The sequence below is a fragment of the Falco punctatus genome (assembly GCF_963210335.1).
Source record: "Falco punctatus genome assembly, chromosome: 4".
Lineage (NCBI taxonomy): Eukaryota > Metazoa > Chordata > Aves > Falconiformes > Falconidae > Falco > Falco punctatus.
In genome coordinates, this window is record NC_137583.1 from 89,788,133 (window position 1) to 89,801,475 (window position 13,343).

Below are 13,343 nucleotides of genomic sequence, written 5' to 3' on the forward strand. Positions count from 1 at the left end.
CTAGAGTGATTCTTTAAATCACTGTCCTTCCCCTGCAAAGGCATTTCCCACGGGGACCTGCCAGCTGCACCAAACGTTTTGCACCAGGAGCTGCTGGTTTGATTCCCAGTGGAAAGGCACCCGGACTCTGTAAATGGCCATTTCTTATCCCAGAGAATGTCACTGAAGAAAGAGATGGCAGTACAGATAATCCTGTGTCCTTCAGATGCTGGGAGCCCTAAGCTACGTGCTGTCAAATAGGCGGCTCCAGTCAGGGCACAGCACGCCACGCTCGTCCTGCCCATGAAAAGGTCACCCCTTCTTGGTCAGTCAAACTCTAAGACGATTGTCATGAAATAAAACAGCTCTATTCAGCATTTCTGCTGCGAAACAGAAGCCATGTTCACATGAGACCTTCCTGCTGCACTTCAGATACAGGCAAGGACACAAGGGCAGTGCAATCACTGGCACCAAGCAGAAGCTGCCTGAAAGCTCATCGGTTGCAATGGACGGGCTGAGTTTGTCCCCTGGCCAAGGGATCTGTGCAGAACAACACGGGCCTGAAGGCCAGGCTCTGCTTGTAGCAGGGCACAGCAGAGGCCAGGGCCTCCTCGGGATACCTGGATCACCAACTCCCTGACCTACGGTGATGTGGGGGTGAGGGTGATGGCACCCTGCTGGTTGTTTCCTTCATGTGAAGAAATGCCAGCTCTTGACCCTGCTCAGAGCAGCAGCTTTCACATCCTCCTTTCTTAGGGTGTAAACCAAGGTGTTGAGCAGAAGAGGAAGAACCACGCAGAGAACAGCCGCTACTCTGCCCAGTGACCTTTTCTAGGGGGCTCCCGTGTAGGTGAAGACACATGAGGCATAGAACCAGGCCACAGCAGTGAAATGAGAAGCGCAGCCTGAGACAGCTCAGTGCCCGTCTTCTGCACAGAAGAGCTGCAGCATGATTTAAATCTCCATTGGAAAGGACAGCCGCTGGCAGCAATGCCCTTAGTTTGAGGTCTAAAACTTGGGTGGATCCTGTGCCCCTTTTCTATCTTTCCATGGTCTCCGTTGGGCAAGCAAACTAGAGGTCGTGCCAAGAGCCAGTAGCAGCGCTCTGGCAGGGCTTTGGCAAAAGGCCTTACTTGCCAGGCACGCAACAGAAACGCCCTTATAATGGTGTTGGCCTTTTCATATTTTTGCTATGCTTGTATGTGCTTCATTAGCCATAATCCCCTCTCGGTGGAGGACAGGGATGTAGGGATTTCCATCCTTCCACTTGTACACTTTTGCCAAGACACTGGGATTTTCATGGAGGAAATAGGATATGAGACTGTGGTGGCTGACAAGAGACAATTCCATCTCCCAGAAGGGATGAGATTTACAGGTAAGAGAATCCTCTTCCCCCAGCACTGCAGCCAATTCCTGAGCACAAGGTCTGTGGTGGAGAGGAAGCCTGCATGGCTCTAGTAGCTCACTCAGCTGTTCAGAGTCCACGTTCTTGGGCTTCAGAAGCACAGAGGAAAACCTGGTTTGTGCAGCGGCAGAGGCCCTCGCCGTGAACCGGTGGTAAAGGATCCCTTCTCCAGGCATTCTTTGCATGCGGTTCAAAGCGGCCAGCCAGCACGCTTGCCTCAGCGGTGGTGGCCTGGAGCCCCGGGCAGCACAGGCCGCCAGGGGTTCTCCAGGTGGGTACTTGGAGGGATGGATGAAGCCTGGCTGTAAAGCAGAGGGCAACATGGTGCTGTGGGCTGTGGTTAGGCTGGGCGTGTGCCTCCCCAGCCTCTGTGCCAGTGAGGAAAGCTGTAGAGATTGGTATGGGGGTGACTTTTTCAGCCAAGTCCAAGCCCAGGGGCTTGGAACACAGGAGTGAACCCTCAGCAGAAGGATCCTACTTGTCTTGCTCCTAGGCTCCCCCCAGCATCCACCGAGAGTTGCCGTTGGAGAGAAGGGTTCTAGGCAGGAGGCATGATCGTGCTCGTGACTTATTTCCTGGCCAAATGAGCCCAAGGAGGGAAGATCCCCTCCTTGCCTTGCACCTGGGGGTTGGCTGAACCCTGAGCCTGCAATCTCACCCTGTTCAGATGCATGGATCAGCCTTTGGCAGCTTATAGAAAGCGAGGTGGAGCATGAGCCCAGTGCCAAAGCTGACAAACGGATAGATACGGCGGACACGGAGCCAGGCAATGCTGAAATACCTTTCTGGCTTGACAGATCACAGGCAGAAGGAATTTACGCTGCACTTCCACCAGAAGCGACCATGCAGGTAGGACGCACCAGAAGAGGATTGTTCTCCAAAGGCCTGAGCCATGATCGAGCACTTCCTCCGGGGAGAGGCACCTTTCAGCTTCTGGGTGGCGCTGGGACCGTGCTGTAGACACAGGTTGTAGGTCAGGCAGCTGGGGAGGCAGGGGATGCCTGGTGGCCAGTGGCTGAAGGTGAGTCAGCAGTGTGCCCGTGTGGCAAAGCACACCTACTGCGCTCTGAGATGCCAACGAAAGCGGAGCCAGCACAGGCAGGGAAGTGATCCTTCTCCTCTCTTTGGCGCTCCTGGGACCATGCCTGGGCTCCTGCGTTCAGCCTGGGGCTCCTCGGTGTGCAGGAAAGGTACAGGCGTGTTGGAGGGAGTCCAGCGGGAGGCCCCAAGGCAGGCAGGGAGCTTGAGGACATGATGCACTCAGAGCCTGAGCGAACGAGGCCTTAGCAAAAGAAGGCTCCAAGGGAGACCTTAGGGGTGTCCACAGCTACGTGCTCTGAGCACGTGGAGAAGACGAAGCCAGGCTCTTCTCCAAGTGCACGGTGCCGGTAGGCCGCGAGGCCACAGACACAGTTTGGAACCTGCGGAATTCTACTGACGTGTGAGAACCTTATTTTCCAGTTCTTTTTGACCCTGAAAAAGCTCAAGGACTGGAATGCACTGTCCATAAATGTTGTGCAGGCTCTGGCCTTGGACGTTTTCAAGACTCGTCTGGACACAGCCCTGACCGGCCCTGTCCAACCTACATCATGCTATGGGGAGAGCAGAAACAGTTTGGCAGGTTTGTTTGATGGGACTGGAAGTAAGGGCAGGACAGCTGGAGATCCAGCTGGTTTGGAGGAAAGGGAAATTGGCAGGGTTACGGTCATCTGGAGAGGCTGCGTGGTGTTGGGTGAGCTTTGCAGAAGCTGATTTGTAAGAGGGGTTGAGCAGCGGGGCACAAAGCTTCATGTGTTGCTTCCTCGAGTACCGATCTTCTTTTGCATAGAAGGAGAAAGTCCACAGTGCCTGTGGGGCTGAGTGGGACAGTTGGTGTCTGCAGGGCTTGGGGGTGTTGAAGATGATGTTTGTAAGAGCTGCAGCCTTGGGCTGTGCTGACAGGAGCTTGGCGCTGGGCACCGTGAAGGCGCTAGGACAGGCCAACCCCACCAAGGCCTTGTGCTGTGAGAGAGAGGGCACAGGCATCAGGGAGGGAGAGACTCCCACGACATTGCATGGGAGGATGTGTCAGAGAGGTTGGTCCTCAGCTGCAGGCCTATCGCCCCTCCACCCTGGCAAGGCAGAAGCTGCTGAGTGCAGGAGCAACAGGGGCCACTGCTGGAGGAGGCAGGAGCACAGCACAGGCATTTCAGGCATGCTAAGAACAAGAATTCTCTCCTCCCTTTCTCGTTCTGGGTTCCCCTGGCAGAGTCATTTCTGGCAGCTCTGCTCTCTCAGAGCTCCTGGTGGGGACGCGGGCGTTCTTTGAGTCGCTCTCACACATGCAGGACGATCCATCTCAGCATGGTCCTTGCGTATCTCGTCATCGCTGACTTCCTGAGGCAACCGCTGGGTAAGCCTTGGCTTTGACTGACGGTACGATTCCTCGTCTGCTCTGGTACCAGCAGAAGAAAGGCTAAGCCCCACAGCACGTCTCGTAGCAGGCAGCGGGTACTCCCAGGCAGAGCGGCCATTTCACCACGTTGCTGAACAGCACAGGGAAATAGAGCGTCCTGCAGCCAGCGCAAGTCGAGGTCTCGGCCAGTGCCGTGCACCTCGCTGCTGTGCAAGACACCCTGGCACAGGGAGATGCTCCGGCTGTGCAAGGAGCCAGGGGAGGGAGGGGACGTGCCTGTGCAAGGCTGAGCTTGGGGGAAGGGGCCCTCAGGTGTCCCCGGGCAGCGCTCCTTCCCCCGTCCACCCAGAGCTCTGCGGGCCAAGACCCTCTCCCAGGGAGGGCCGGTGTCAGTGGCCTGAGAGGCAGCAGAAGGCGGTGAAAGAATCTGAGGTCCCCGTGCCTTCACTGTGGCTTACCTGAGTATTCTGCCCAATGGCTCTGCTGAGGCGACAGGCAATGCAGGAGATCAGCGCAGTTTCTGCATTGGTGCCTTGCTGCTGCTCTTGGCTTTCTGGTTTCCCTGCGGCACATTGCTTCTTCAGGTATTCCTGCAGGCCTGTCTCTTAGAGCAGCTGCTCGAGGATGCGTCCCTCACAGGTCAGAGCTCAAGGTAAGAGCAAAGGTACATAAGTAACATGCCACGTGGCAATGCTCCTTCCTGGAACTACATGATGACAAGGATTTTGGAAAACCCTCCGGCTGCTGTGTGTTGGGACCCTGAGGAAGCCTCTTCTCAGTGCGCTCTGTCCGCCCCTGGAGCCTTTCTCATGCCCTACCTTGTGTGCTGCCCTCAGCCCTGCCTCATCTCTTCTGCAGCGGGACCATGCTGTACAAGTCTATCCAAGAGCTGAATGGGGGAGCAGACCAGCAGGCAGAGGTGGGCAACATGTCCTCCAGGAGAAGAGCTGGCCTGGGGGAAAGCTGCTTCCTGCCTGGGGGAAGGCCAGGCAGCACAGAGCGGCTGTGGGGGCTTGGGCACTGGGTGCCGTCGTCTGTGGCCTGGCCAGGCTGACTTCAGCATCAGCCTGTGAGTCGCCTTAGCCCTGCCCATGCGTGCAACTGCCGTGCTGTGCAGGGAACTGTTTCTGGGATAGAGGGTGTACAGGTGACCTGCCCTTGCTATCCTTGCCCTTGGGTGCAGGCCATGGACCATCATTATGGGGACAGGTGGGAGGAGGGGGAGGAGGAGGAGAATGTCTTGGGCTCTTGTAAATGCTTTTTCCTCACTCTAGCCCCAATCCTGCTTCCTTTGGAGCATCTTCAAATGACCACGGTGACTGGAAGACGTGCCTGAGCACTGGAGGAAAGCCAGTGTTGCTCCTTCCTTCAAGAAAGGAAGAAGGAGAATCCAAGGAACCACAGGCTTTTCAGCCTCACCTAAGTCTCTGTGAAGGGGATGGAGCAGGTAATCCCAGAAAGCCTGATTAATGCAGGCATGATAGCGATGAGAAAGCCACCATGAGTAGTCAGTATGGCTTCACCAAGGGGAACTCATGCCTGACCAAGCTGGTAAGCTTCTGCGATGAAGAGGCTGGCTTGGGAGATGATGGGAGAGCAGTGGATCTCATCTGGCTCCACTTGAGCAAGGCCTTTGATGCCGTCCTCATTAAAGAAGCCATTGACATAGAGCGCTGCATGAGCAGACGGTGAGGTGGATTGAAAACTCTCTGAATGTCCAGGCCCAGCGGGGGCCGGTCAGTGGCGCAAAACTGAGTCACAGGCCACTGAGTAGTGGGTGTTCCATGGATCAATAGTGGGCCCTGTTCAACCCCTTCTTTAATGATCTCTAGGATGGAACAGAGCGTGCCCGCAGCAGGGTTGTAGAGCACCCCAAGCTGGGAGGAGTGGCTGCTGTTCCAGCGGGTCTGGCCACTGTCCACAGGGACCACACCAGGCTGGAGAAATGGGCTGATGGGAACCTCATGCAGTTCAACAAGGGAAAGGGAAAAACTCCCGTCCTTGGAAGAACAGCAGCACGCTCCAGGGCAGCCCGGGGTCACCCATAGAGAGCAGTCCTGTGCAGAGAACAAACTAGGCTTCTGGTAGACACCAAGCTGGCCATGAGCCAGTACTGTGCCCCTGTGCCAAGGAGTTCCAAGGGAATCCTCGGCTGCCTCAGACAAAGCATTGCCAAGAGGTCAAGAGAGGCGATTGCTCCCCTTTTCTCGGCACTGCTGGGCAACAGGTGGAGTGGCATCTTCTCCCATACTTTGTTGATCCCCAAAGTGGTGACAAAAGGGATCAAGAAGAGGTGAGTAGCAAAGGGCCTGGACTAGCAGGCTCCAGGAGTTGTGAGCAGTGGTGCAAAGCCCAGCAGGCAGACAATAGCAGGGCCTCTCAGGGATAGGCAGCAGGACCCACACTCCAATGTTTTCATGAATGCCAGGGGAAATGGAAAGGAGGACGCTCGCCACAAGTTTAGGGATGAAAGCCAACCACAGGAACAGACGGTACCTCTGTGGAGCCAAAATTGTTCCCAGCAGGGGCAGGATCTACCTGCTCAAAGGAAACAGAGAAGAGGGACTGCACTCGGGAAGTGCTCTGCAACAGAAGCCGAGGCAATGAAGAACTGCTGGAACACGGGGAGGCGTGCTTAAGCAACAGGCCAACAGCAACAACAAGAACTGGAATGGATGTGCCTGGACGTTTCTGCAGTACCAACCTGAGCGAGCCTGTCCAAGGCTGGACTGACTGTGACCTCGCGTAACCTCATGCAGTGGGCATTGTTGCAAGCAGGGGTGGATCTCGATGAGCTCTGGCGGTCCGTTGTGCCCAACACTGCGCTTCCCCAACACCCCTGCTCAGCCTGAGCCCCGCACGCCCCTGGGCACACGCGTCCTCACGCTGCCTTTGCCTGCACAGGACTCTGCGGCCCAGGGCTGGGCTGCAGAGGCAGCAGAAGGCAGGCTCTGAGGCTGCTCCCCGGCACCCGCAGGGCAGCGGGGGCTGCCGCTTCCAGCCGCGGAGCGGGGAGGCAGCTCTGGAAGCTGCTCCATCTCCCGGGCCGAGGCCCCGCTGCTGCCCCACGCTGCTGCGAGCCCCCGAGCGGCGCCGGCGCCGGGCTCAGCCCCGGGGCGGAGCTGGCGGCGGCGCGGAGCAGAGGAGGCGGCGGAGAGGAGGCGCCGCGGCCGCCGCCCAGAGCCGGGGCTGGCGCGGGGCAGCGAGGCGCGGGCGGCGGAGCGGCGGCATGCGGCGGGGCCGGGGCGCAGGGCTGGCGGGGCTGGCCGCGCTGCTGCTGGGTGCGCGGGGCTGGCGGCGGGGGGCGGGCCGGGGCTCGGCCTGCGGGGGCCCCCGCGGGGCTGCCGTCCCCTCGGGCTTCTGCACGGAGCCCTGCCGCCGCGCCGGGCTCGCGTCCCTCCCTCCCTCTGCTGCCATCCCGCCTTCCCTCCGGAAACTCGCCGTGCTCTCGCTGTCCAGCCCTGCCCGCTGCCTCCTTCCCTCCGCCTTCTGCCGCGGAGCGCCTGCAGCCGCTCCTTCCCCGCTGCTGCTTCCCCCCGGGCTCCTTCCCTTTGCTCCTTCCCCGCTGCTGCTTCCCCCCGGGCTCCTTCCCTTTGCTCCTTCCCCGCTGCTGCTTCCCCCCGGGCTCCTTCCCTTTGCTCCTGCCCCGCTGCTGCTTCCCCCCGGGCTCCTTCCCTTTGCTCCTTCCCCGCTGCTGCTTCCCCTCGGGCTCCTTCCCCGCTGCTGCTTCCCCTCGGGCTCCTTCCCCGCTGCTGCTTCCCCCCGGGCTCCTTCCCCGCTGCTGCTTCCCCCCGGGCTCCTTCCCCGCTGCTGCTTCCCCCCGGGCTCCTTCCCTTTGCTCCTTCCCCGCTGCTGCTTCCCCTCGGGCTCCTTCCCTTTGTCCCTGTTTTTCTCCAGTGACTCCACCTGTCACTCTCGCGTTCCTTTGTCTGCCAGCCGTTAACGGACACCTCCGTTAATGCACCTGTAGACATCCTCTGGGAACTCTTCTGCCCCCCATGCCCGAATGTTCCTGGCTGGGATTTGCCATGGCGAACGGCAGGCGGGGCTGGGCACAAAGCAGGTTTTGAGGATTCCCCCTTCTTTTTCTCCTCGGCAGTGGCTGTGGGCAGAGCCCAGGTGCAGCAGGAGCCGTCGGCAGAGACCACCGAGGACACCGGCATCGCCATCAGCTGCTCACACCCCAGCATAGGGACAGGAGACATGATACTGTGGTACCGCCAGCTCCCGGGCCGAGGCCCCGCATTCATCACGAGCGGTTACAAAGGGTCCAGAGAGGTGCAGGACCCTCCGGGGCGGCTGTCGGTGGCGGCAGACCGCCGGTCCAGCGCCCTGTGGCTCGCCCGGCCCCGGCGCAGGGACGCGGCGGTGTATTACTGCGCCGTGGGAGACACGGGGCTCGGAGCCGGGGCTGCGGCCGGGCACGAACCTCCGCTGCCGGGGCCGGGCGTGTGTGTCGGGGGCGGGGGGACGGCCCCGGCCGGGCCCGCCAGGGGGCGCTGCCGCCTCGCCCCGCCCGGCCCCGCCAGGGGGCGCTGCCGCCTCGCCTCGCCCCGCCCGGCCCCGGGCGCTTCCCGCCACCGCCTGCGGCACCGGCCCCGGGATCAGCGGGTGCCCCTTGCAGTCGCTGCCCGGGCTCAGCACCTCTCCTCGTTGAGGGCTGCTGCGCATCGGTGCTCCGAGGCAGCAAACAACCGCGCTTGGGCCGCGCTGCACGGGGAGCCTGAGAGGGTCTGTGCAAGGCAGGGGGGCGCAGCGTGTTTCCCACCACGCGCTCGTGCTTGCCCAGCACGGGGTCAGAGCCTTGCGGGTACCGTGGCGTCCTCTGGCCTGTCTGAAAAGGCCTGCCGGCATTGTCCCGCAACGCCTTCCCAGAGGGGACCGATTCCCATCCAGGCCACCTCAGGCTGCTTCTCCTCTTGCCAAGGATGCTGAGCTCTTCATGACTTTTAGGAAGGCCAAGTGACACCTCTGGGTCCTCCAAGTGCTGCCATGGCACAGGGAGTTCACGATGTCAAGAATAAAGCGAACGCAAATGCTCCAGCACGATGCTCAGCTTAGTGGGTGTCTCACCTTTGCCTGGCTGCCTTGGGCAAACACAGCAGCAGCTTCCACCCGGTAATTTTCCCCATCCCAAGGACGCACGCAAAGATCTCAGCTTGGAGTTGTTAGTAACACTAACAAGCTCCCTGGGCATTCAAATCAGGCAATTCCCTGCAGATCCTTGTGCGTTTCTTCCTGTCAGGCTTTCCTTCTTGGAGATCTGCTGTGTCACCACCATCGTCCCCCAGATGCTGTCCCCAGGATTCCTTGCCAACAGAACAATCCTTTGTGTTTCCTGCTGTTATTTTCCTGCTTCTTCCTGGCTATGACTGAGTTCCCGATCCTCTCAGCCATGGCCTTCAGTCATGGTGTCACCATACGCAAAGTGCTTGGCAAAAAGCACTGTCATGACAAAGAAAGTCTTCTCCCTGCCAGCGCGGGGAGTGTGGGCAGTGGGCTTTTTGGTCACCTCCTCCCAGGTGGCTCTGCTGTTGCCGCATCCCCTTTTGCACCAGGAAGGTTGTTGGCCATTTCTACTGCTCTACTGGGCCAGCATGAGCATGGCGTGTTGGGGTTGGGTTGACCTTGCCTGGCTGCAACGTCTCCCCCACTCTGCTCTATCACTCCCACTACTCACCAGGATGGAAAAATAAGAATGCTCATTGTTTATGGCAAGGACAGGGAAATTTTGACCCAGCAGTCGGTGTCACAGGCAAAACAGGCTCAGCTTGGAGAAATTAATTTCTCGCCAATCAAATCAGAGTAGGAGAATGAGAAATGAGAATACGTTTTAAAACACCTTCCCTGCAACACTTCCTTATGCCTGAGCTCACCTTCCCTCCTGACGTCCCTACTTCCTCCCCCAGAGGAACACAGGAGGATGTGCAATGGGTGCTGCAGTCAGTTCATAACTCATTCCCTCCGCCGCCTCTTCCTCCTCATGCTCTTTCCCTACTGCGGTGTGGGGTCCCTCCCGTGGGAGACTGTCCTTCTCCAACCTCTCCAACACGAGTCCTTTCCATGGGCTGCAGTTCTTCACAAACTGCTACAGCATGGATCCCCCGTGGGGCCACAGCTCCTGCCAGGAGCCTGCTCCATGATGGGATCTCCACGGGGTCACAGCTTCCTTCAGGGCACATCCACCTGCTGTGGCATGGCTTCCTCCATGGGCTGCAGGTGGATGTCTGCCCCACCCTTAACCTCCATGGGCTGCAGGGGGACAAGCTGCATCACCAGCTCATCAGGGACAACCTGTGTCATGAGCCACACATGAACCTGGAGCCACCCCTGCAGCCCCCCTGCTACCACAACCTTGCCCCATAAACCAAATACATTCCACTCCTCACCTCTGTGAATTAATTGTTTATCAATTAACAGTCATATATGCATTCTCAGACAGTCCACAATGCTCACAAACTTCCCCTTACACCAGCAGGCCACAGCCAGGGCACAGGACACTGTGCAGATCGCGTCCACAGAAGGATTACGCCATTGTGGTTGGTCATGCTTTTAGAGCATTTTCTTCCATTGGAAACAGATCTGACATCATTGCTACTGTGAACCACCGCAAGCCGGACAGAAGTTGATTGCAAATCAGCAGATAGTAGCAGCTGGGACATCCTGAGTTCTCAGGGTATAAATCAAGGCAATCAGCAGGGGAGTAAGAGAGGTGTAAAGAACAGCGACAGCTCCATCAGTAGGTGGTTTAAATCACCATCAAAAAACCCCAGAACCTCTGGCAGCAACGCCCTTAGTTTGGACTGTAAAACCTGCATGGATTCTGTACCGGTTTCCTCCATGTCCAAGATCTCCTCGGTTGGGCAGGCAAACCAGGGGGCATGCCAAGGGCCAGGAGCAGCGCTTTGGCGGTGCTGTGGCCAAATGGCCTCCTCGTCTGTATGGAGAAATGCCATCCCTCCCTCTTCTACAAGGACCATTGCAGGTGCTATCCTCATCAAGAAGGACCTCCAGCTTATTACAGGGTTTACTGTGATTGGGTTAGGAAGTGCAGCTGTGCTGCTGCAGGTGATGGTTCCTTGTAGCACAGCTAGGGAAAAAGGATTTCAGACATGCAAGTGAAATGCCCTGATAAAACATTGCCCTTCAGTCGTGGTCCCTGGCGAGGAGCGACTCCTCTTGGGTCTGCACAGGGAGGCAGGCAGCAGAGGTCCTCCTGCCACATGAGCCGGGCATTGCTGCTGCTCAACAGGCAGGGGCTGGGGATCTCTTCCACCCCACTAACATAGCCAGGCCCTGTTAGAACAGAAAGTCACAACTGAGACAGCCTGGGGGCAAGCCATTGCTTTGAATCCACAAGGAGAAGTGGTTTCTTGCTGGTACCTTTGTAACGTTGGCTCAGGCACACAATTACAAACTGGCTGCCCCGGCTTCACAGTCCACTTCCAGCGTGCTCCTGCTGCTGTGGGAAGGCCTCCTGCAGAGAGGTGTTTTGCCATAGACCGGGTCAGTACAAAGGAAACAGACCCCTAGTTAAAGAAGTGAGTTTAGCTTTACTTACATTTTAAAAAATAGAATAGGGAGTGAAACAAGTAGTAAGTGAAAGGATACAGCAAGAATAAAACAAGGCAATGCACCTAATCACTGCTGCCTATGACAGGCTACAGCGGTTAAGAAAGATACATCACCAATTGCCTTAATACTTTACCGTCATCCGGGTCCACAGTTGCTGGGAGCCCTGGTTACAGCGAGGATTTGGAGAGCCTGTCCCGGCATTTGGGAGGTCCTACACAGGGCATCCACTCGTAGGTGAGGTCTCCAAAGTCACTGTCAGAGGGTCCAGCTCTTATAGTGTTGAATAAACAAGATCGCCTGATTTCAAATATAGAGACATCTGGTTTCACTCTCCTCTCAGATCCCACCAAAGCCTGGCCAGGGCTACCAGGAGGAACCAAGGGAGCCTCCCTTACCTACTTGATTTTAACCACCGGTTTCCATACAAGGCCGTATATCTGGTTTCACAATCTTGGCCACCTGCCTCCAAGCAAGGAAGGATGCACTCCATCTTTGCAAATGATTATATTCTAAGCTACATCTTTCACTAATGATCATGCGTATTTTACCAATGATTGGATACGAAATACATATATATATATATGTATATATAACATTTGGTTGGCGTGTTCATCTAGATGTCAAAGTTGGCTCCTGGTCCCAGCCATTCCCCAGTGAGGCCGGTGCGGCTGCAGGAGCTGACACAGCTGTGAAAGTTCATGTGCACAGGCTTGAGAGGCAGAGGGGAAAGGTTCAGCCCTTCGTCCTGCCTCAGCTGGGGACTGTGGTGGCAGCTACAGTGCATTACCAGGGAGCCCCTGGCAGGTTTGCAGACATTGGAGAGCAGAGGGCAGCCCACCGTCCCTCTGCCACGGCCTCGGCTGAGCAGCAGGACCCTGAAGGCCTTGTGGGAGCGGGGTTGTGAATGGGGGCTGCTGCGCTCACCAGCTGTTTTCTGCAGTCCCTGCCAGCTGTGTGAGCCAAGGGCCCTGGGTGAGAAGTGGCAGAGGAGCCCTGCTCCAGGAGCAGGAGGCAGTAAAATCGAGCAGCCCTTTGGCTTGCCTGGGTATAGCGGTTCTGGGGCCCAGGGTGGGACAAGCACCTGGCGCCTGTGGCTAATGTGGGCAGGTGAAGGGACACAGGGGGACTGCCTGTACAACGCAGAGCTGTGTGCCAGTGTCCTCCCCCTGCCCGAGCGCGGGAGCGTGCCTGTCCCTGTGCGGCTGGTTTCTGCAGCAGATGCTCTTTACAGAGATGTTTCTCTTCAGGTTCCTGCTCCACGGCCAGAGGGGAAGGGAGAGTGTGCGACACCTGGGTCCGGGCACCTCAGCGTGTGCCTGCTCCTCTCTCCTTCCAGACAGTCCCAGGAACAGGGCGGGCATGGGTGGGTGCAGGGGTGCCGGCTCCATCTCCTGCAGAGCCGGCTGCTGGCCTGTGCAGCTGCCTAGGGGGCCGATGCCAGGAGAAGATCACCAGGGATGCCATTCCCTCTGATGGACGGTACCTACACCACGAGGCTCTGGAGAGCGTTCTGGTGGTAGAGGCTGGGGGACAGGTGCAACGAGGCCTGCCTGGAGCAGCAGGGAGAGAGTTTTGCTCCACCCTCTGGGCTGTGGTTTGGAGGCCTCTTTGATCGGGCAGAGGCAGAGGCAGAGGTGAAGTTGCAAGCATCAGGTCCCTCCGGCTGGCAGGTGCCTGCACACCCCGTGAAGGGAGAGCGTGACATGGCCCTGATTGTGCTGGCAGCCCTGGCGGGACTGGCAGCCTTTGGTGAGATGCCGCTTCCAGGCTGGGGTGAACGAGGCAAGAGTTTGCGCAGCTGGTGGTGGAAGCACGGAGATGTCAGTCCTGACTGCCTGGGGGATCAGGGAGTGTTTCTGTAGGGAGAGCCGGGGCTGCAGGTGGGTATGGCAAATAATGTGGGAGATGTCAGGAGTAACGAGCATAAGAGGAAGGACAAGACTTTACCCTGCATTTGCGGGTACCGAGCATTCTTGAGTGTGCTGCTAA

At 58.1% G+C, this 13,343-nt stretch overlaps 1 protein-coding gene across 1 annotated transcript; it reads left to right on the top strand.

Moving 5' to 3' along the window:
- Nucleotides 1-5,279: 5,279 nt before the first annotated feature.
- Nucleotides 5,280-12,647, top strand: LOC308062161 (uncharacterized protein; the record flags this gene model as incomplete). The annotated part of the gene is made up of 4 exons (XM_080383218.1): nt 5,280-5,467; nt 6,048-6,112; nt 6,736-7,060; nt 7,879-12,647. The coding sequence occupies 4 exons, from the start codon at nt 5,280-5,282 to the stop codon at nt 8,504-8,506; spliced, it is 1,206 nt and encodes a 401-aa protein (XP_080239344.1). The 3' UTR covers nt 8,507-12,647.
- Between the last annotated feature and the right edge of the window lie 696 nt (nt 12,648-13,343).